The sequence below is a fragment of the Alligator sinensis genome, unplaced genomic scaffold, assembly GCF_000455745.1.
Source record: "Alligator sinensis unplaced genomic scaffold, ASM45574v1 scaffold326_1, whole genome shotgun sequence".
Lineage (NCBI taxonomy): Eukaryota > Metazoa > Chordata > Crocodylia > Alligatoridae > Alligator > Alligator sinensis.
In genome coordinates, this window is record NW_005842239.1 from 852,458 (window position 1) to 876,309 (window position 23,852).

The 23,852-nt window shown below is 49.5% G+C and overlaps 1 protein-coding gene across 1 annotated transcript in view; it reads right to left on the reverse strand.

Annotated features, from left to right (window-relative positions):
• The window catches only part of ADGRB1 (adhesion G protein-coupled receptor B1), a 238,589-nt gene that overhangs the window by 147,546 nt on the left and 67,191 nt on the right, over nucleotides 1-23,852 (reverse strand). Inside the window, 9 exon segments of the mRNA XM_025208578.1 lie at nucleotides 1,745-1,888; nucleotides 2,985-3,093; nucleotides 6,080-6,148; nucleotides 8,110-8,304; nucleotides 9,122-9,228; nucleotides 10,423-10,524; nucleotides 14,118-14,282; nucleotides 18,334-18,498; nucleotides 22,194-22,358. Of these exon segments, the coding sequence (XP_025064363.1) occupies nucleotides 1,745-1,888; nucleotides 2,985-3,093; nucleotides 6,080-6,148; nucleotides 8,110-8,304; nucleotides 9,122-9,228; nucleotides 10,423-10,524; nucleotides 14,118-14,282; nucleotides 18,334-18,498; nucleotides 22,194-22,358 (1,221 nt within the window).

The window sequence follows — 23,852 nt, forward strand, 5'->3', positions numbered from 1 at the left end:
CTGCACCGCCCACGCCTTGGTCTCTGCAAATCGTACCCCGGCATCGCTCGCCAGCACGGCTGCTGAGATCTCGTGCCCAGCCCCAGCCATGGCTGGCATACAGGCTGCAGGCAGAGGTCTGTGCTGAGCGCTTGCAAAGATGCAAGGTCAGATGCTCAGCTGGCGCACAATCAGTGCTGCTCCGGTGATGCCAAGAGCGTGGTCCTGGCTCATCCCATTATCTTAGCAAGCTGCAATTCTGCAAAGAAACCTGCAGCTCAGAGCACCCCTTGCTATGCTCATTGACACAGGCAAGGTCGTCATCAAAAATACTGACAATGACCCTTGTATCAGGGTGTTTAAAGCCTCCCTCAGAGCATTGGGTGTTGGCTGCAGCCTGCAGACAAGGCTGGAGGCTCCTGTTGAGCCTCGAGCCAGAGGTTTCTGGTTAGAGGGTTTTGCCCCTCCACTCAGGGTCAGACCCATCTGGGGGCAAGAAGGAATTTTACCCCATGGTCAGACTGGTACAGACAGAGAGGGATGCCCCCCTTTGTAGTGCAGGACATGGCCCTCAACCTGGGATCTCTTGAGCATGTATTAACAGCCTCTTACAGAAGCAGGACACTGGCCACTGTGCTTCCTCTGCTTTACTGGGGGGGTGTTATATCCTGTGTTAGGTCAGGGTTGAGGGTAGTTTTATGAAGAGTTTAGATTATGCATTTGTAAGGGGTGGTTTGGACAGGGATGAGCCTGCCTGAGACAGGGGGTTGGACTAGACGAACCCGGAGGTCCTTTCCAGCCGTCCTTTTCTCTCGATGACTCAGGAGACAGGGAGACAAAGGCCCTGGAATTAGTCCTGGCTCCGCTACTGACCCACTGCTTGACCTTTGGGAAGGTGCTTAGCTGTCCCGGGCCTCAGGTTCCCCATCCATTTCTATGCGCAAAGAGCTTTGTGGCTTTGAAAATGCACTCCTTTTGCCAACACCACTTTGTTTGAAGCCTTGCCTTATGCAACGAAGGCCTGATCCTGCAAAAGACTGAGCCCCTCCAAGGAGATGCATGCAACCTGAGCTGAGATCTGAGGGCTGACCTCCACGAGGGAGCTCTGCATGCTCAGCGCCTCTCAGGATCGTGGGTGTATGGGCTGATCCCAGCTTGACAAGTCCCCCCGAAGCCAGTGATGAAACATGGAGCACTTGAACAACCAGATCCCCCACATGGTTTTTAGAGCAGGCCAGAAAGGATTGCCCAGCTAATCATCCAGGCCAGGACATGACCATCACGGACGGACAATGACCGTTCCCTCTTCTCCACCCTCTCCTGGAGAACATCCCTCTGTTTTTGCTCAGTCCATTTATAGGAAAAAACACACCCCTATAACTAGTCATCAAACTAATAACAAAGCTCCCAAAATATTCTGGATACTCAAATGCCCCATCCCAGGGAGCTGCCCTTTTGTTTTATGGGGGCTTCCCACACGGAAATGTGGGAAACCCCACATTTCCCTGTCTAGAAATGGATTCATGCCCGAATCCAGAAGGTGCACCAATTCCCCAAACTTTGCAGAGAGTTTGGATCTGGATCTAACCTGTGCCCATCCTCCAGCCCTATGGTTAGGTATCTCCAGCAATGCATGAAGGACCAGCTTCTTACTACCAGGGCCTGGATGGTTGGGAGCTGAATTTGCAAACATGATGCCATACACGATGAAGCCCCTAGGCTCTGAAGAACCAACTTGCAGGGCACCCTGGTTGTGCTGCCTTACCTGGCACCCCTGTGGTGAGGGTGCTCTTGAAGATGGTGACCTTCTCCTCCGAGTTCTTGGCCCAGTCCACCATGCCCCTCCAGCCTTTCATGGGGAAGCTGATGTCGGTCGCCGCATTGGCGGGGAGTCGGTGAAGGCTGAGGACTTGGGGAAAGGTGCAATAATAATAAATAAAGCAAACCTCAAAGGTCAAGCTCAACATTCACACACACATGGAGAAACCTCCTGGGGAGAATCGGAAGAGAAACATGTTGCAAGAACCTGAGTCAACATCGGCGCGCTCAGACCCCGGTGCAAATGCAGAACAACTCGCCTGACTTAAGTTCTGCCATAATGAGAAACTACTGTATTTTCTGGAATATGATACTCCCCTGGAATAACCAACTTGCTTTTGAAAAGCAGAATGAAGAAGAAAAAAGAAAGACCTTTCCTTGTAGTAAATAGCAGAGTGGCAGCAGCTAGGGAGCTCATTGCTCTGCCCCCTGTGAATCACTGAACATTGTACATTGGTTTCACCCAGAGCAACAGAAGCTGCTCTTACCATATTTCTTGCTTATAATGCACATGCCAATTTCTACCAGCTGGGTTTTGGGGGGAAAGGTGCCCATTGCATGCAAGACAAGAGGGCAGGGGTTTTTGTCAGTCATTGCAAGCAAAGACTCAGTGTTTGACTGCTGGAAACAGGGTGTCCAAGTTTTCTCTTCATCACTAGGGGGAGCAAGGACCAGGCAAAAGGCATCTGGTTAGCTTGAAGGAAAGTCAAGCCCGTACATGAACTGCCCATCACCCATTTGGGTAGTGGTTCACCCTTTGTGCAAATTCGTTCCTCACCTGGTGAGAGGTGCCTACAGGGGTAAGCTGGGCCCTGAGACAAGTCCTTCCCTTCAGTAAGCTGAGGAAACTGGGGCTTGCGAGAGAAAAAAATTAACAGGACCTCATGTCATGGTACAAGCATGCTGGAAGAGCCTCATGTGTGCTCTTGGTTGCCAAAATCAGGGGCAGATTTGGCAGTGCTGTGTTCCTGCAGTCTCTGGCTCTGCAGGAGACACTTGATGGCTGAGGTCCATCCATGAAAGATGGTGTCACTTAGCGAGTGGGGCTGATGTTTCTGTTCAGATGGCTCTTCTATGTGACCCGAGGCTATAATTGACTCCTTCCCCACCCTCAGACTCATACCACCTGCGTGGAACAACTGCCCTCACCGCACAGAGAAAGGGAAGCAGACATCAAAGCAACTCACCCAGATTGTCCGTCACTTGATAGGAATCCCGGAAATCCTTCATGCGAAACCCAATGACATCGATGAAGTCCTCCACCAGCTTGAACAGCTCCACTGCATTCGGCCCTGTCTGCAAAGCCAAGGAAGAAGGGTGAACTTTTCAGCAGCACAGAAAACGCTGTGCAAATGGTGGGACTCTCAAAGGGCAAAGATCCTAGGTGCATCTATACCAGAAGGTGCATCTACACCAGAAGCACCTCGGGGCATCTATACCAGAAGCACCTTGGTACATTTATACTAGAAGGTGCATCTACACCAGAAGCATCTCAGTGCATCTATACCAGAAGGAGCATCTATACCAGAAGCACCTTGCAGGGATGCTGCACCTGGAAAAATGTCTCTAAACAAATATGACCGAATGATAAAGCTGAACAGCAGCAACATGCCCGTGACATGACTTATGAGGAGAGGATGAGGGAAATGGGCTGATTTTGACTACAGAAGAGAAGACCGAGGGGGATTGAATAGCAGCCTTCAAGTCCCTGCAGGGGGGCTGCAAAGAAGATGGAGCTGGCTGGTCTCAGTGGGGGCAGACGACAGGACAAGGAGCAATGGGTGCAAGCTACAGCAAGGGAAGTTGTGGTTAGATATTAGGAAAATAGGAGGGTAGTAAAGCACTGAAACAAGTTATGCAGAGAGCTGGTGGGCTCTCCATCCTTGGAGGTTTTTAAGGCTTGGGTAGACAAAGCCTTGGTTGGGATGATGTAGTTGAAGCTGGTCCTGCTTGGAGCAGGGGTTGGACTAGATGTGACCTCCTTTAGGTCCCTTCCAGCCCTCATTTTCTATGATGCTATGACTGAAGCCCAAACTTGCCTCTACATAGGGAAAAACAAAATTTGTATTTATGTTGCTGCTGTAGTTCAGTGTTGTTGTATTATTTTATACCCCATCACAATTCTGCTAGCACCTGAATAGCAAAGTAACCACATCTTGGATCTAGCACAGGTAGAAGGCACCGGTAGGTAGTCTAGCGAATGAAACAATGGTTGGAGGAGCTACCTACAGACACGATCTGCCTAGAAAGAGGATGCTGCTAAACAACCAGTGCAAATCTTTGGCTTGTACTGTCATGGACTATGCAAGGACTACAGGACATAGGGCTGGGATGGACCTCCTAGGTCTCTGAGTCATTTGTTATCACTATCCACCATGTCTTGGAGACATTTGCTAGCACTATCCCTCTTGTCAGATAATCCTGGTCATGAAAATATCGTCCTCCATCTTATCATTACTTTCTCTCCTATATTATTGCAACTCCAAGTCTGTTCCAGAAACTTCACTCTTCTTAGGAACCTTCTTCTAATGCCTAGTTTAAATTTATTCACAACCAGCTTTTGCCCATCTGTTTTTGTGCTAACATCATGCTTTAGCTTACAAAGCTGTTTTTTTTTTTCCTGCCAGGAGTTTAACTGTAGAGAGCAATCATATCTCCACTTGACCTTTGTTTTGCTAAACTAGACAAACCAGGGCTTTTTAGTCATTTCCTGTAAGACAGGCTCTTGATTTCCCAACCATACTAACAGTCCTGCCCATTTCAGCCTGAATTCATCCTCTGAATGACAACTTTGCCTGGAAACAGCAGGATCATGCACAGATCACTAAGGTCTGTGCTACTACAAGACAGCTTGGGTTTCATTTTAAAAGGAGGCATGGGAGGAAAAGCCCTATGTCAAAGGGGATCTAGGTGCAAAAACATGCAGCTGGCATAGTCACCAGTTCCTTTTTCTGGGTGCAATGAGGCCCACTCCTTTAATGTTGACTTTAAGGACTTGGAAAACTTCACAAAGGCTATTCACATTGACTCTTGTCTGGGTGCTCAGCGCAGAGCTGTCTTTGGGTTCGAGCTGATGGTTTGGGGCGAGATCCCAGTTCTCATTATTATATAAGGGAAATAGGTTGAGCTACCTAGAAGATTCCCATCAGAGGTCTCTTCTTCATGCTGTGTATAATAATATGGCATTTGAGACTGCTCACAAGGGTGTCTATTAATGGGGGCAGGTAACCTCTAGCTGCTCATGCAAAGGGCCACTGAGGCAGGTTGATTGTACAGGCCGCTACGGGAAGGACCGCTGGGAGCTAACTGCGTCCTGGAGAAAACGGCAACTATTTTTATGACGATCAACAGGATTTCTCTGTTGTCATGGTGACCAAACAGCCTCCTCTCTACTCTGATAGATGCATGTGGACATGGATGGTCTAAATTTGGCATTCAGCTCTTCACCTCCTCCAGAGCCAGCCCATGCTCGGATGCCACGGAGAACCGCCAGCTACGAGGGAGCAGAGATTCGCTTGGCCCTCTGGTCTAGTCAGCCTTCACTCTAGGTCCTACCTATCCAGGGAGCAGTAATGGTGTGTATCGTGATCCCCAAGCATTTGTGCTTCTGCAGAGACAGCCAGCTCTGGTCTCTGGCATGAACTGCAGCATAGACACTTGACCACAGCAACCTGGATGAGGGCTAGCAATTCATTTTGGAGGCCACCCCTGCATCCATCACTGCACCGCTACTGGCACAGCCCGTCTTTGAACCTCTCCACTGCTGCCCATGCACCAATGCATACCCTCTGCCTTTCCGTCAGCATCCAGCGCCTATCCTACACTCGCCGCACAAATCCAGCTCCTATCCTACACTTGCTGCACAAATCCTCCCTGCACCCTAGGTGCTCTTCAGGTTTATCTGGGGTGGGAAGTGGACTATCAGCCCCTTTTTGCATGGCACAGCAGATCCAGGAGGAGAGCATGAATGAAGTGAACTTGTCTCTGAACCCCGGAGGCTGCACCCAACCTCTCTATTAGCTCTTTTTTCATGTCCACCACCGGCTTCTCCCAAAGGGGCGATTGCATATGTCGGCCTCGTCCATTATGAGGCTTTCTGTCAGTTGTATCCGGCAGCGTAACGGGATGAAATAGGTCTGTGCCATGTGAAGCAGATGCACAGCGTGCAACACTTGTCAGGCACATGCCGCCTGGGGACCACCCAACACAGCAGGAAGTCCCCGGGGCCCACAGCCCGAGAGTCGGTCTCGCTTGGGTGTACGTTTAAACAGCAGGTTCCTACCAGCTGAGCCTCTTCCCACTTGTCTCGGTTTTCCTCCGCCAGCAGGTTGCTGATGATCTGGACAAAGTTCTGGAGGAGGAAAATAGAAAGGGAAAATCAGCTGTGATCAGAAACCAGCCAGAGCTAGTAAGCGCCCTCCGCCAGGTCAGTGCAAAGGCAACGATAGCACCGCACCGCTCTCCGGGGATCCCAAATGGCCCCGCGAAGGAAATAGCAAAACCCCTCTTGCTCCCATGAGAAAAAGAGCCACAACCTTGCTCGGCACCACCTTGCAACAAGACATGTGTTTAATACAACTCAGAGACATGACCCAGGAGACTCAGAGCAGCAAGTGAAGGATGCTGGACACCTGCCATGGGGGGTGCAGAGGATGGGCACAAGTCAATGACAAATTTGCACGAGGGCTCTTGGCTATGAGAGGCCTAGGGGACACCTGGTCCATTGGAGATCCTGCCCACAGCATGCTCCTTCTGGCTCGCTCAACTTTATACAGAGGAAAGGATTGTGTTGCAAATTGTAGGTGCACTGTTGAGAGACCTCACCCTGCCGGACTATCGGGGATCTGCAGAGCTGCATCCGGCTATCATGATGATGGCAAATGTTGGCCAGCCTGGGGGCTAGCCCAGGATCCAGGGGTAAAAGAAAGCTCGCCGATCAACATGGTAGATTCTCCATTTTTGGGAGGCATTAAACCGACAAAGGATGTCATTTTAAAAGGTCTCTTATGACTCAAAGAGAAGCCACAGGCTTGAAGCAAGGGGCCAGCGGGAAAGGTCAGGCGAGATGATTATAACAGGCCCCTTTGCCCAGCTGTCTATTTACCTGGTTCCCATCATTACTATATCTGTGCTCTTGATAAACACGAATGCATTTCCTCCTAATGACACCACTATGCAGCAGAGAAATGCCAGTCGCATCATTAGACAGCCGAGGAATTGAGGCCACAAAGCAGATGGGGTGACTTGATCAAGGTCGCTCAGGAAGTCGGAGCTAGGAAGCAACCCAGGTCCTGGCACCAGCTTTCCTCACCTTTGTTTGGTCCCTATCTCTGCCCATGAGAGGGCTGATGGGTGGCTCACAATGTCCAGCTTGGCGGCGCCCATTCCTCAACCACGAAGCAGGCCCTGCCATTTTGCATGGCTGCTAGGGTCTTTCTTTGCACTTTCTGCCCAGTTTTAGTGTCACTTGCCTGAGCTTAAGGACAGGACAGGCCACTTCTCCCAGGGCACTAACACACAGCAGGTACAGGCAGTAAAGAGACGCCCAGCACACCTTGCCTCCAGTAGACCCATTCCCCGCTCCTGCCCAAAGTCAAGGCTAACGAGGGCTTTTGTGCTTGGCTTTGGGGAAAGCTCCTGATACCCCAGCCTCCTTGAAGACAGGGCAAGAGAAACAAGGGAATAGCAATGTCAGCGCATGGCGGGGAACGGCAGACAGACTCCCGGGAGAAGCATGTGTCAGAGATGGAGCTGAGGCAGATACAGATTTCAAAGCCATCGATTTTCCTCTCCGTTTCTACAGCCTGAGCAGATCCTGGGGGATAAGTGCAACGTTTCAAGCTGTATGCTGATGACCTACCCCAAGGACAGATCTGAAGCCACTCTGCAGGCGACTGTTGAGAGCAAATCCTGGGGCGATAAGCTGTCAAACCCTCCTCCCACATCAACATGCAGACACCTAATACCTCGGGATCATCTTCCCGGCGTCATTAGACAGCAGCCCTTCCAAACAATGCGCTGCAATCAATTCGGCCCCGCAGAAAGTGCAGCGTGGCTTGGCTTCCCAGATTACTGCCTGATGAGCTACGGAGGACAGGGCAGAGGGAAGATGAGCTCGTTAGGCTGTGCAGTGCGTGACGGGAAATTAAGCACATCACACAAGCCAATACAGCATCCTTTGGTTTTTCTGCGGGGTCGTGTCAATCCAGAGTTGATCCCAGCACACTTTCTCCTGCATGGAGATGAAGTGGCCAGGTCTTCAACTGGCCCAGGGCCACCCGTCCCGGCCTGCATCTCTCTTCCCTGGCTCACCTGCACATCCCCGGAGTTCGGGCTGTAATACGCCCTGCGGAAGATCTCGGTCATATTCCTGAGTACATCGATGGTGGACAGCAGGTCCCCGCTGTAGCTGGTCCCATCCTGGGAGATCTCCACAAGGTTTTGGAGCATTTCGGATACCCCGTCCCCCACCAGCCCCCGCTGGGCTTTGGAGAGATGTTCCTTCGTCTGAGAAGCAAAAACAATACGAGGAGTTTGTTAGCAATAGTCAGCGGAGTCTCGGTCCCGTCCCATTATAATGGTCCCTATCGTACTTAAACCCCGTGGGCCGTACAAAGTATATTAAGTAGAGCTGAACTCCTAATTTCCTGGTGACCAGTATGAGAAGCACGTGGGATGATACAGAAGAAGTCATTTTATCCCACTCAAACCTGCAACCGATGCCCCCAGCCTAAAGGAGAAGGTTTTGCTCACCGATCCATCTTACAGCCAAAATAGAGAGGGGAAGAAGAAAAGAAATGCCCTTCTCATTTTAAAGTCAAGGGGCGCAACGCTTTCCTTCTTGGTGAACAGATCTTGAACATGCAACGATCGTGTTTGCCGTGTACAATCCCCCTTGGAGCCAAGGCTATCCTATAACTTTTCCCCTCGCCATCTGCCAAAATGCAGCAGTTGCACTGTCCGGCAGTTTGGGGCCCTGCAGGAAGACGTTCATGTCCTAACCCTACAGAGGTACGGGAAGGAAAGCGGACTTTGGGCAGGATGCTGATGGGAACCCACCATACTGGTCCTAGAAGAAAAAATGAGCTGTGTTGCTACAGCCAGAGGCACGAGTTTGATCCCACTCCAGACTCCAGCTGGAAGTTTGCTCACAGCCAACCCTTTGCCATGCAGTTGCTCTGTTCAGCTTGGTTGGATGGTTGACCCTTGTACAAACACAATGGAGCTGCCCATAACCACCAGCAGCCGGGATTTCTTCCCTCCCAATATAAGCAGCAGTGAGAGGCAAGTGGGCTAGCTGAGATGAGAGGACAATGTGTCTTACCATCATCTGTATATTCCTATAATCGATGGAAACACACTTGATGTACGTCGGAGACTCCCAGTACGCTATCCCCTCTTCGTCTAAAGTGCATCTTCGAAGGATCAGCCCTACAGCAAAGGGCATGGGAGAGAGGATGGTTGGAGGAATAAACACACACATTTCTTCACTGAGTGCCCCTGAGCCAGCTGCCCGAGCTCCAGCTGGACACGGGCTGACGCAGGGAACAGCAGGTCCATGTGCAGAGCGTGAACCGCGAGCACCAGCATTTTGGGGAGGGTTATTTTTTATCTCTTTTTCTCTGCATTTGCCCAGCAGGAAAGAGCAGGAGATCAAATGCAAGAAGACTCATCCTGCAACTCAAACCAGGTGATTCGGAAAGAAGGAGAATGCCTGGCATGGGCTCCGGGCAGCCCGCTCAGCAGTCCCCGGACACTTCATGGAAATGCCATGCTTTCTACGTGCAAAATGATGGCTTGGTGCAGCAAGAGCTGCTGGGAAGACCTCAAAAGACAATGCATAACCTGCACCATCTGTCAGGCAGTGAACTCTGAAAGCCCAGGCAGGGCCGTCCGACACCTCGGCGCGTGGCACGCGTTGCCCTTTATTACTCTTGTCACTCCTGATTTAGAGTGATGCTCTGCTTTGCTAATGCTGTTCCTCCCTGGGAGGGAGAAGCAGATGAAGCAGAGAGGGAGAGGACGGAGGGCATCTTGGCCAACCCTTCCTGCCAGGACAGTGGACATCGGTGAAAGAAATCAGTGGGCACGACTCTTTCGGTTCATTCGGTTCATCCTCTTGCCTCAATGGATCAGCAGTTTACTAACCTTGCCTTAGCTACAGCTCCTTCAGCTGGGCTGCAGCATACTCAGCACAACCTCCCACCGCTGCTTTATCCCGGCAAGGACCGAGATAGACTCGGGCACCTCCTGGGACACGTGCAGGTGTGGGAGCGAAAGGGAAGCCCTGAGTCTGTGTCCAGCACCCCAATGAGGTCTAGCAGGACACAGCTCAGAAAGGCCGAATTAAAGGAGGGGAGACAGAGCAGACGCATGCACCCCTTTGCTCCTGGATGGGAGACTCCAACAGGCTGCAGATGCAAGCCGAGGAGTCGTGGCTGACCGCTTGGTTGCATGTGAGACTAGACACGAAATAAATGGGAAGACTTCACTCAGCGCTGTTGTCACTTTTGGACGGGGAAATGAATGCGCTTTTGCAGACCACTTGCTCGTTATCAATGCAATACGTCCCAGTCCTCTCGAAGATGTGCAGGACCATGCACTACTGACCCGTGCTCTCCTTACCCGTGGCGTTGCGGGGACAGCGGACGGCGGCTGCTTCCCCGGCAGGCGTTTCCTTCCAGACCACGGAGGTGAAGCTGTCTTCATCGCAGATCTCGTGGGGCTCTGCAGAGGACACAGACACTGCGTTGGTGGGTGATTTCCAAAGCACAAAGGGAGCAGAGAAAGCAACAGAGGAGAGGGAGGGAGGAAGGGAATGGCAGCAGGATCCGGAGTCGCGATTCCTATCCCTTTTGGACCGACGGACCAGCTGCCCTCAAATATTTGCCAACTATATGTTGTCTCTCTGTAGCTCAAACAGCCCAATGGAGAACTTAGTCCCTGGTCAGGATTGATTAGCTAATGCCCATGCAACATAGCATGCCTCCTTCACCCTGCTAGGAGCACAACCTGCTCACAGACCTCCTTCTGCAGCTCCAGGGGTTGACATCTGGCCTGTTGAAGGTGAACATCTCAGGTTCAAACCCTGGTCACAGAGCCACTGCACCTGATCCATGTATAATGGCAGCTACATCGTTGAGGGAAGGAAGAGCAGAGGGAAGACAGCTTGATAGAAACTAAATTGAATCCCCCCCCTGCACCTGTGGTGCTCCCTCCGGCCTGGGTGAGCAGCTGGAGGCACCGAGGACCCAGATGGCTATTTTGCTAGAGGAGCAGAGACAAGGAGGGAGCCTGGGAGCTGCTCTGGAGCATCAGCTGCTCATAGCTGCATCCTGCGGCAGTGCCCAGCACGCTGCTGAAATGCTGGAAGGAGGAGACTGCTTTCCAGAGACCCCTTCCTGCAGCTGCTGACAACCCCTGCGCTCAACTGGACCTAAAGGACACAGGGATGGGTGCAACGGGGCAGCTAGGAAGCCGGATAACACCTGGCAGCATATGGCAGGAGGCAAGACTGCCGCTGTTTCCCGGCGCATCAGTCACCTCCACCGCAGAAGCAGTGCATTAGGTGGAGAAAATGCGTATTTATGGTGCAGGAAGCACAGGAAGCCATGAGGAGGGGAGGAAAGCTATTTATCACTCCCCAGGGCGGGGAAAGGGGGAACTTAGCTTTAATGACTTTCAATTACATTTCCTATTTACAGCCCTTGTTAAACTCCCAATAAACAAAGAGGCTGCCTGCACGGCTGTTCCCGAGCTGCAATGCCCAAGCCAGCCCTGAGCTGGGCTCAGCAGTTGTTTGCTGAGCAAACTTCCCAGGCAGGGAGGCCTTGCTGTTGCCAGGGTCCAGTGATGCCAGCTGGGATGTGCCAGGTCTGCCGGGTGGGTGGGAAGAGCTGCAAATGATTAAAATAACCGGGGTGGGTCCTGGGCTGGGAGCTGGGAAGCACACAGGGCAAACACCCTGCAGCAGGAAGGCTCCTCCTGCCTAATCCCGACTCTCCAAAGCCTTCCCTTTGCCTCCAAGCATCTGCTTTCTCCAGGAAGCATCCTGCAAAGCCATCAATTGGGGATGCTCATAAGAAAGGCACTGATTATCTGCCGTTGTCTTGCTAGCCAGTGATTCCCAGGCCAGGAGGGAATCACTGGATCCTTGTCATTTTTTTTCTGCTGCTTTGTAACAAAGTCCTTTGTACTCCAGCAAGCCATTTGCACAGAGAGATTTTAATATCTAGTCCAATTAAGCTCAATTCTTTGGTTCAAATCAAATCATGTCGCCATTTGAGAGCGTCTCGAGAACAAATTGAGCGGGTTTATTTTTAGCCATTCATGTGCGGGATCTCCACGAGCTTCCCTCCCCCTGAATTAATAGCCGCAACAAGACCCTTATGGTTTTCAACACCGGCACTGCTGAGACGGGCTACATTTGTTTTCCCACTGGCATGGCTGCCAGCACTTGCTGGCATTCAAGGGAGAGCTTCTCGCACCCTGCTGATGTCCAGTGCACACGTGCAGCAAGATGAAGTTGCAGTAAGTTCAAAGAGCTCCGCAGACATCGCCTGACTATTTCCCTATGCCATGGGAAGAGACTCCGGTTGAGTTGGAAAAATGCATCCACTCTGCCATCACGTGATGGACTTGGGTGAAATCTTCCTGTTGCAGCTTATGGCCTACGACCCCTGTATTCACTGATTTGACCATCCTGATGATTTAGATGCCAAGGGAGGTAGTATCTGCCACATTCCTTAGTGATCTGCTCTGGCACCTTTGCTCCAAGCTGGGGTATCTTTATAAAAGAAGTGTACTTGTAGCTCAACAAAAGATTCATAGATGTTAGGGGCTGGAAGGGACCTCACGAGATCATGTCCAGCCCCCCCTGCACTTGGGCTGGAAAGACTGCTGGGCTCATTCAATCACTGGGCTTGATGTTGGGTTCACTGGCAGAGACTCAATGGAGATCCTACTACATCAGATGCCCTTTACTTCAAAAAAATCTACATTTTAGGGACCATTATGATACTCTAAGCCCAACCTTGTGCAGAACACATGCTGCAAGATTTCAGCCTCCACCCCCGCAAAACATGGCAGACTTAAAAGAAAGTAAAACCTGCACTTTTCTCTTCCGTCACACTCCCTTTATGCTGGATCAAGGACTAGAAGGATTTTTTTAACTGTTTTCTTCTATTATTTTGCACATAACCAGGATTTTTTCAGACCCATAATTCACAAACGCACTGCTCTCCACATAGGCACAGACAGGCACAGGTCCCCTTAACACTGTTGATGGGATAAGGGTATCCCTGTGGCTATTAGCCTCGTGAGAATAGGGTACAACTGCATAGCATCAGGATTGTTCTTATATTGCCATCAGGACTCATGGTAGAGGTGATATCTTGTATTAGACACACTAGATTTTTGCAAAATAAATTCTTCATTTGCAAGCTTTCAAGTACAAATACCCTTCATCAGGCATTAGAGAAAAGATTGTAAAAGTTATCCTAGGTAGAAATGAAAGTTCATACAACCTGGATATACCTGATATTGCCATGGCTTCAACACCACCTTGGCCTTCTTCATACAATCCTTCATCTCTAGCTACCACCTGTTAAGGAGGGTTAAGTATGGGCCCCAAAGATCACAGAGTCATAGAAAAGTCAGGCTGGAAAGGAGCTCGAGGCCATCTAATCCAGCCCCCTGCCTGAGGTAGGGTCATCCCTATCTACCAGTCCTGTACAAATTCATAATCGAACCTCTTAGAAAAAACTACCATCAACCCTAGCACATCAAGACATGACACCTGCACCTGCCACACTATTGGTTTTTTACCATCTTTCATTTTCCCTGAGCCCGAGGAAGGGTGTGTGCACCTGAAAGTTTGCAAAAAAAGATAGTTTTTTTTTTACAATTTCTTAATTGGTCTAATAAAAGGTATCCTCTCTGAACCAAGAGTTATAGAGTTTTGCATTTCTTTTTGTCTTGGACCAACATGGCTACCAAATACATCCCCGAAACAATATTGGCTTGGCAGGCAGTAGAGCAGCGGTGGGCAAAATGCAGCCCGTGGGACCCTTGAAAAATTTTGAAAATTAATTTTTATCTGCCCTTGGCTGCCTGTCATGTGGCCCTTGATGACTGTCTGCTGAAAATAATTGCCCGCCCCTGCAGTAGAGCAAGCCCTGTAGACATCCCTTAGGCCTGAGCGCTGCAGGAGGCCATCCTCCATGCCCACGCTCTCCCCCGGTGGTCTTGAATTTTCTGGGCCACATGAGTAGCCACCCTTCCCCATGCCCCCCAAGGCAGGAGGAGTGCACGATACGTACCAGGACACTTCCTGTCATTGCACTGCTTGTACTCTTCCTTGGGCCCCTGGCAAGCTTCTCCTCCGAAGAAAGGGCCGTAGCACAGACGGTCACGTTTCTGCGTCCCGCCGCCGCACGTGGTGGTACAGCTGCCCCAGGCACCCCAGGCTTGCCACTTCCCACCCACTGCAAGAGAAGAAGAGGCAGTGACCATCAGCTTGTTGCATGCCCATGCTTCAACAGCAACTGAAGGGAGCAAGACCCTTAGGCAGATGCTCGGTATAAGCTTCGTGGTTGCGGGGCTTGAGAAGACTGCAACCTCATCAGAAAGGAGGTAAAGAGGGGTGATATATCTGTCTGGTTATTCATTCTGTGCCGTCCCTTGCATGGAGGTGTCCTGCTCTGGTTCCACATGGCTTAAAAAACTCAGAAGGAAATCCCTTATGTCAATGGTATAATGCTGGCATGAGGGAAATGACCAACAGCCCTGAAAATTGATGGATGAGCTAGAGGCTACAATCCTGGAGAGTGATTGTTCAAAGTTCAAGCTTCCCTTTCTGTCTCTCCTCTCTGCCTCAGGCCTAACTGGAAAAAATCCCTGGGGCAGGACCATCTCCCTTGTAGTGATGGACGTTATCATTCAGAGACGCTCCCTAACAGGAGACCGAGGGAGCTGGGAATTGTGAAATGGTCCCTTGGACAGGGAGCAACTAGCTCGGTGATTCTCGAAAGGATCTCCCAGGATGCCTTGAGATCCTTTCGAGGGTGCCAAACAAGGTTAGCACTGTTAGATTTGCAAATATGATTGCACAAGATCAACCCAGAGGTTTCAAATAATGCACAGCATTTGAAACCATTCTGCCCTGTTGTGGTCTTCCCATGTTCTTTGCAACAGAAGAATTGCTCTATTATCAAAAAAAAGAGTGAAAACTAAGAGCTGGCATTTTCTTAGGGGAGGGGTCTCAAGTCTAAAAAGGTTGAGAACCACTGAGCTAGCTAGTTCGAGAGAGACAAAGGGTCTGCAGAGGTTGCCCACTGCTCCACAATTCAAGTTTATTGTTCAGTTTTTGTTCGCATAGGCCTGTGCTCACTGATCCCAGGGATCACTTCATCTGTGGCAACATGTTACCAGGATCCAAGCTGTGGCCACTGACTCAGTCCAAATCCTCCAACAAAGGGCAGCATTCAACAACCTCTTGGCTGGAGATCTCTAGCAACATGGAAGCCCCTTAATTCATTGTTTCATCAGCAAAGAGGTTGGGGTATGCCCCTGAAAAGCTGCCAAGGGGATTGGAACCATCTTCTATGTATATTGAATTTCCAGATAAGGCCTATTCACCACGAATGTCCCACTTATGCCTTTAGAGGACTCTTTCTCCCTGTCTCCTCTCAAGAATCAGCAACACTTATCAAAGGCTGAGTTTCGCTAGGCCGATGGGAACGGCAGGAAATGTCCTATATACTTCTGCTATTGCCCCAGAAAAAAGAATATATTGATCAGTCGCATCCCACGTCATCAATTGTTCAACATTTGCCACCTTCACATACCGGAGTCTTTTTAAGTCACCGCTGTGCATCAAATAAGCGCCTCTGCCATGCAGAGCCCCACTATGATTAATATTATCCTGCTGCTTCCCTGATAGAGAGAACTAAAGAGGCTCAGGCGGTGAATCCCTAATAAAACGCATATTTAGGGACTTGAAAAAGCTCCTACTCACATCGATTCTCACCAGTGACTTTCACCCCCTGATCGAGCAAACACTAACGTGCTGCAGGGATTATTTGGGGGCATTTTCATAGACATCTGATCTGGAGTGAAAGCTGTTGGTTTCTGCCAACACGCACCACAGCTGTTTACAATGAAGTGAGGGGGGGTATGGAAATTTGGCACGTTTCCCTGCTGGAACAAAGCATCAGTTTTTATGCCGTTGGCCTCCGGTGCAAAAGAGCTATAGATGCTTTGGCAACAGAGGAGCTGCCTTTTCCCAATGGGCAGGGCAGTTTCACGTGCTTTGGAAATGGGACTGGATTAGCAGGTTGGAAGGTTATTTGGCTCCACAAAAACTTTGCCGACTGCTTCTGCAAACTGAGTGCAAACACTTCACCATATTAAAGTCGGCATTCATCAAAGCATCGGACAAGCGTTCGTTCATCCTGCACGGTAACGGGGAAGTGACTTGCCAAGAGCAGTGACAGACCCAGGCACAGTGGGGCTAATTCCTAGTCAGGTTAATCCCCATTTTAGACAGTGCAGCTCTAGCAAACCCTGTCTGCACTGGGGCCCTGTGAGGTAAGGGTCCAAATTTCTCCTTTTCCTACCTATGGAAGAAAACAAAGACATATTCTGATCACATCTTTCTATGTTGATATGACCTTGGTGGCTGGCATGCTTTGGGGTGAAATGTAGACATGACTTAAATCAGTCTGGTAATGGAGGCCAAGATCCAAGACCACAAAACTATTTAGATGCCTCCCTGTGTATCTCTCATCGATTGCAGTGGCAATCACGTGCCGAAATAGGAGTTAGGTGCTTAACTGCCTTTGAAGATCTAGGCCTAAAGGTCTGTTGTCAGCGGTGGCAGATAACATAACGAGGAGCAATGGACTCAAGTTGTAGCAAGGGAAGTTGAGGTTGGATATTAGGAAAATATCTTTCTTACTAGGAGGGTGGTGAAGCACTGGAAGAAGTTACCCAGAGAGATGGTGGAGTCTCCATCCTTGGAGGTTTTCAAGACCTAGCTTGAGAAAGTCTTGGCTGGGATGATGTATTTGGGGCTGGTCCTGCTTGGAGCAGGGGTTGGACTAGATGTGACCTCCTGAGGTCCCTTCCAGCCCAAATTTTCTATGTTTCTATGACTAAGACAGGATGAGGCCCAAGTAGCAGTGTCCATGTAGGCAAGGTCCATGTAGGCTTATATTTGCCGCTAGATAAAGTAGTCTGGGGGGGGAGAAGAAGGTGTAGCTCCTTCAAGAGAACAAATGCAAGAGGCTGCAAAAATGGCAGCTTCTTTCTCTGAAAAATGGGGCAGGATAGTAGTAGTTACTCACCAGTTGAGTATGCATGGTTTTTGGAAGAAGCAAGTTGATGCCCAGGAGCTGTGCTCTTTGATTGTGACCTACCAGGGACACACTCATGACCACCACTGCCAAAAAACCCTCAGATATGTTCAAGATGTCTATTAACCCTGAAGGGAACTGGAAGCCAGGTAGATTTGCCATGCATGGAGGGCAGATCTGTAGAAAGCAGTCTGCAATGGGCACAGCGGCTGGCGCAGACGGGAGTCAACCATCCTATGTCTCTGCTGACAAGGGGGTCAAGGTGTTGCTGCCCCGTAGCCGGTTCCCAGGTTGTAGCTTGGATGCTCTTTCATCCAACAAGCCCTACTTGTTCCTTGCACAAAGCCCACTCAGTCTGGCTTCTGGCACAGAGGGGTGAATTGCAACTGTGCTAAAAAGAGATGATGCCGCGGAGTCGGTGCCAGAGAGAAGAATGCAATCTATTGGCGTGGATCTTCTCCCTTCTGGTCTCTCTTCCTCCCTGAATGGCCTTTCTGGGACCTGCCCACTCAAAAGGGTTATTTCCAAACATGAAGTGCCAGCAACAACAGCTTAAATACCAAGGATTTTAGTAGCCCTCAACATGAACACATCACTAAAATCCCTGTGATTCCCGGGCAATGATGCATTCATCTCACCTCAAGCAGCCTGCAAGCTGTGTCAAGGCAAAGGCTCGAACACACATTACCATGGTGGTTGCTACAATCATTACTTAAATAAAAACTTAGGGAACCTAAGAAAAGAGGGTAAAAGAGTCACAATAAAAAAAGACTTGATGGTAGAAACAATTCAATAGAGTCAGGGGCCAGCCTTTTCCAAAGCGCACAAGTGACTTCAGCGGTTAAGTCCTATTGAATTTCCCTGACAATTAGGCTCCCAAACCACTCTGGTGGGGAAAAGGGATTGAATCGCCCAAATCACTGAGGCGCTTTTCAAAATGGATAAACCATTATTTTGCATGGCGTGTGCCAAAGGCAGACCCACCCCCTAGGGGCAGGGTATGCAAGATGCGTCCACCAGGCAGGTTCTTCTGCAGGATCTGGTCATTTTAGGATTTCAGACTGTGTGGACTACTGCTATGATCTTATTCTGCTATTGCTTTAATAGGGGAAATAAAGGGCATTGTCTTTGTGGAAGTCCAAAGGGAGGATCCTCTCTCCAGGATAATGCATTCACCAACCTGGGCACTGCCGGAGGAAGCAGTCTCTGGTCTCGACCCAGTGCCCCTGGCACTCTGCTCCCCCGTACGAGGGCCCGTTGCACTCCCTGGTCCGCTGCTGGGTGCCGTTGGAGCAAGTGGTGGAACAGGAGCTCCAGCCTGACCATTCGTTCCAGTTGCCATCCACTGAGTGGCCCAAAGGGGGATAAAGAGACAGAGAATGTGAAAACCATGCTCGCCGGGAGCAAAGCCAAACCCACAAGACCCAGGCGGCACAGCCCCAGGCCCGCGGTGCCACGTATAATGCAGGGGGAAGAGGCAGACACAGGCATAAAGCATGGACACACAGAGGGACGACAGTGACTTGGCAGAGAACCTCCTGACCATCATACTATGGCATAGCACAATGCAAAGACCCAAATGATTAGGAAAACAAAACCTCCTATTCCATCCCTCCATTGCCTAGGTGATACTTGGACATCTCGGCACACTCCTGGAAAAGTCTCATCTTAGCCTTAACACGGAGTCGTGCAAAATGGGAACGAGGAAGGGGCAATTTTTTTTCAGGGAACCGATATGTATAGGATCGCATTTAGGCATGCTGGCACCCAAGTGCACGTTAGGTGATTCAAATTTTAACCCGATCAATTGTAACATAATTTATAACATAAAAGCCTAAATGGAACATTTGGACCTTAGAGAAACAAATGATGTTGGCAATTTTTATTGACAGTTTTGAAGGAATTAATTTGTTCCCACACAGCATTTGGATTTTACAGACATCAGCATTTTCCAATAGAAAAATGTTCTGTCAAAAAAACTTTGGGCCAGCATGTGTGTGTGTGTGTATGCAAAGGAAAAGAGGAGTGCAAAGGGGTGCATGTGTGTGTGTGTGTATGCAAGGAAAAGAAGAGTGCAAAGGGGTGCATGTGTGTGTGTATATGCAAGGAAAAGAGGAGTGCAAAGGAGTGCATGTGTGTGTGTGTGTATGCAAGGAAAAGAGGAGGAAGGAAGAGCTGTGACGCCTGAAACCTCTATCCGTCTTCAGGGAGAGACCCTTTTTTCCCCCAGAAAACTCAAGACTGATCAGTGGCATTTACCCTTTGTGTTAAGAAATACCCAATAGGATGGGTGGAAGTTAATAAGCACCCATGAATGTGTATGTGTGCATGTGTGTTGTTAATGTTCAGGGTGGGACTGCTGAACTAACACTGATAGGATTTGCATCTCTCCAACTAGAAATGTCTTGGATAATATGCAAAAAAGCAAAGCAAAGCAAAACAATACATTTTATTAGCATGCTCTATTTTAACATGCTCCGCCAGATGAAGGTCTCATCTTAATTAGCCTCTGATCAACAGAGATTTCACCAAACTAACCCATCAAAAACATCCTCCCTCCTCAGCAGTGGGGGTTGGTATCAGAGCGAGCTCAGGATGAGCAGGGCCCAGCCAAGGCCCCATTCCTGGAGATTTCAGCCCAGTTCAGGATGAAAACTCCTTGCATTGGACTTATCAGTCCCAGATACAATTGATTTTTTTGAGAGCTGGACTCTTTTGTCACCCGACGGCTCCAAGCCATCCCCAAGGACTCTGCTTGCTTTTCAGTGTGAGCATCTTTGGGGAAAAAAAACCTGCATAAAACCCAAAGCTGCATCCGTCGGGTCCATGAGAGTTGCCTGGGTCCATCTGGTCTGCAATGAGACAACTCCTTTGGGGCCTTCTCTTTGGGGTCTGTCTACACCTCTATCCATGCCCTACCTACATTCAAAAGGGCAATTCTCAATGACACTTGATCCCTTTATCGACTACGTGGGAGCTGCATAGGTCTACCCCAATGAAGATTTAGCCCACATGTAGCTGTTAGTGGGAGAGCCCCACGGGCAGCAGTAACACTATTGAATACAGCAGGGCTCAGGGTTTATATTATGGTGCAGAAATGCATAGTTTGGTGTCAGGGGGTAAAATGAGAGAGTATCCATAGAGGACTGCCTTGTCCAGGCAATAGGGAGAACTGTGCTAGTTGACTCAAGTGGGGATTATTCATATGTTGGTTTAATTGTTTATGGCAGTATGGTACGTGCTACGTGCATGCCCCATGCTGAAGCTAGTGGATGGAAATCCTTCCAATCTACCAAACCTTGTACCAATGTGGTTACCTTGCAGGGGATCCTGTCCCTCTTCTTTGCATAGCGTTGTGTTTAAATTTTCTAGCCCTTCACCCTAGGTTGAGCGCCTAACTACACGTCTTAGCTTCTGTCGATATACCCCGATTATGCGCGTATGTAGCTATAATGAGCAGGTTCTTGTATTGTCTCCCAACTCTACCATGCCACGTGATAACGATTATTTTAACAATTTCTTAAGGAAGTTTTTAACTTGTTTAGAAAACCTAAATAAGAACCGGCCATGAATTTGGGTTGCAACCCCACTCGTGGGTCCCATCACAAAGGGGACAAACCCTATAAAGTGGTCAAAACCCACTCTCCTTTCGCTGAGGATGCCCAGTCGCTTGCAGTGTGGACCCAAACCAACCTCAGCTTCTAAGGAGCAAAGAGCACGGGCTCCTCATTATAGTTCTGCTTCCATATTCAATTTAGACAATTTATCTGTCCCCTTTCCCTCCCTCCAGAGCAGCTCAGGGCTCGGTCCATGACACGGAAAAAAAGGCTCATTGTCCCCCTAGCTGAGCATTGCAATCATTTGCAGTAATAAATCCTTGGAGCAGGGCAGTAATAACTGATATGACTGGCAAGAGTATAAAGCCTTGAATGGCTCCCATTGTTGTGTTTCAGCGAATCCTCTGATGCCGCTCATTTAGCAGAGTTGAGCCGCTGATTACCTTTGTGGCATGCGTTAGAGTGGAGCACTTCCCATTGGGCTGCCTTGATTTTGCATCGCTATGCTCTTTGCTACAGGGTATGCATTTATCTATTTTTATTGCAATTAATTAGGTATCAATATTAACTCAGGATATGCTTTATTACCCCAGCCTTGTCAGATCTGACCTCCTCCATTTCCTCTTTTTTTTTTTTTTATGACAGAGCCAATTGCCTGGCTTGGAAGTTCAAAGTAAAGTCTTTTGGATGAATGTTAGAAACCAAGGGATGTTTACCTGCTTTTGCAACTACATAAAAAAATAAAGCAAGGGAAGAAACTTTACCAATATTTTCAAAAAAACCTTCATCATTTTCGCCTTTTTTCCCCCTATTTTTGAAGATGATTCTCATCCAAATTTTAAAAATATCCATCATCTCTACTGTGGGGAGCTCAACGACAGACCCATCATCCTGATTTTATTCAGCAAAAGGCTCATCCTGACTTCCAAACCTCTATGCCACGGTAAGCCAGTTTGGATCAGGTGTCCTGCAAAACAGGACAAATGCAACTGGCTCTGATACGGGTGGAAACTGGACACGCCTCATCTGCAGCTTGCTCCTTGGTTCAGGGGGCATTCCCACATTACTCGCAAAGCAAGTTCAGGGAAGCGCCCTTGAGAAGTAGCGTTTTGGAAGGAGGAAACCATGCGTGTGGATACCTTACAGCAAAACTGCTGTTTTCCACACCTCGCAACAGATCTCATGGGCAGTCTATGGCAATCAGAAGAGAAAATTTGGCCCCCTGCTTCTGTGTGGTGCTAATCCTTGGAGACCAAGGTCTTTTAGCCACAGGGCAGAGCAGAAGCATCCCCTATGCTACTCCTCCAACATGCTTCACTCCCTAACCTCTTCTGGAGTGATTTAACCTGCCTACCACAACTATTGAGATGGTCAGTTTTGGAATTAATACTGGTATTGATGGCTTGGGGGACCTGGAGAGCAGCTCCCCAGGGGCCGGGCTGAGAGCTGGTGGTGAGGACGCTTTGTATGTTGACTATCTTACCTGGGCAAAGTGCAATGTTGCAGAACTTTGTTTGCTTCTCCGGGCCCTCACAGGGATTCCCACCAAACTGCGGCTGCTTGCAGGTGCGAGTCCGGTCCCGGTATCCCCGGCCGCACGTCGAAGAGCACAGGCTCCATGGAGACCACTCATCCCAGGTCCCGTGCACTGCAATGGAAACAGGGGAAGTGACTGTCCCTTCCAGCAGAGCCAAGGTCACTAGAGAGTCACAGCACAGAGCAGGAGGAGATCACACCTTGAAAGGACCAACACCAACCCGCCCGCGATGCCCCGAGCAGGAACAAACAGATCATTGCATGAACCGGCACCAGGCAGCTCTCGGTTACTCTCCCCAGCATCTCACCAATCTCCATCCGCTCTTCATGCATCATATTTTTGTGGTGCACAAATACCCTTTGCATTGCCTCATGACATTCGGGCCATTTGTTATCAAAGGCACCAGCTGCAATATGTCTGCAAATCCTGCTTGGCCCCAAGGTTTCTCTCGTAGCCCTGAGCTTCCAGAGGGCAACACCCCACTTCAAAAAATATCAGGACTTGCACGTCTAAGTTGCTGTTGTTCAGCAGTGGCATTACTTGGAGCTGTGAGATGGGCTTACAGTTCGCTCCAGCATCGTTGTGATTAGCTACCACTACGAACTGCTGCAATGAGATGCGAGACGGTGCGGGACGTCCTTCGGGAATAGATCTCAGGACATTGGCTGAGCAGCCCCTTTGGGGTAGGACATAATTAGGCTCTCTGGGACTGCTCCATTTTCATGGGGCACTACGATCTACTCCAGCCCTGGTATTCAGGGACTATGGGTCATCATCGTATCTTTGTCAATCGGTAGGAAAGTTTTTGCTCCACAGGCAATCCCAAGCCTGCTTCTTCTCTGAACAGCCAAGCAGGGAGTTACCTGACCCAAGGAAAGAAGGCACTGCTTTTTAGCAAAAAAACAAACCACGTTCCCCGAGGATTGTGTTCAAGCCTAGCGTTGTGGTGGCTTTCAGCAGAAAGCAGCGGGATAAAAAGATAAGGAAATGCTGGGCAGCAGGGGAAAGTGAGAACTGGCAGTCTTAGTGGTTTCCTCATGGTAAAGTTGGTCCTTGAAGACTGACTTAGCCATAGAAAAGGTTAAAAAAAACCAACACACACTTTATTCCCCAAGATGATGATCCTTCCAGGTGATGCCCAGCTCCTGGGTAACGTGTTTGGTTTGCACCAGGCTTTCAGGAGCAGGAAAAGTGACGTAGAAGAGAGGACCAGCTCCTTTCAGAGGCACAAAAGAGGCCAGCGACATTCCTGGGAGAGGTTTCCACAATGTGCCAGCACCCCGGGAAAATTGGGCATCCAATGTGAGGGTGGCCATCGCCTGCTGCTTGACTCTTCCCAGACACCCACGGCTTGAAAGCCTCCCTCAGGGGTCCAAGTCTTCCAAGAGTAGCTTCATTTCTAGGAGAGCCCTCAGGATTTTCCAAGCCAGAGAAAACCCCTGTCCTATTTCATGAGGGATCCTGGCATTGGTAGCAGCCTCTAAATGATGTTTTTGGAGGGATTAAAAAAAAGCCTCTGCCCCTAAAGGCCAATAATGCATCCGGGATTTCTGTCTTCATGCAGGAAGGTGCTGCGTCTGGTCTGTTTTGCTGCATCCCATCAAG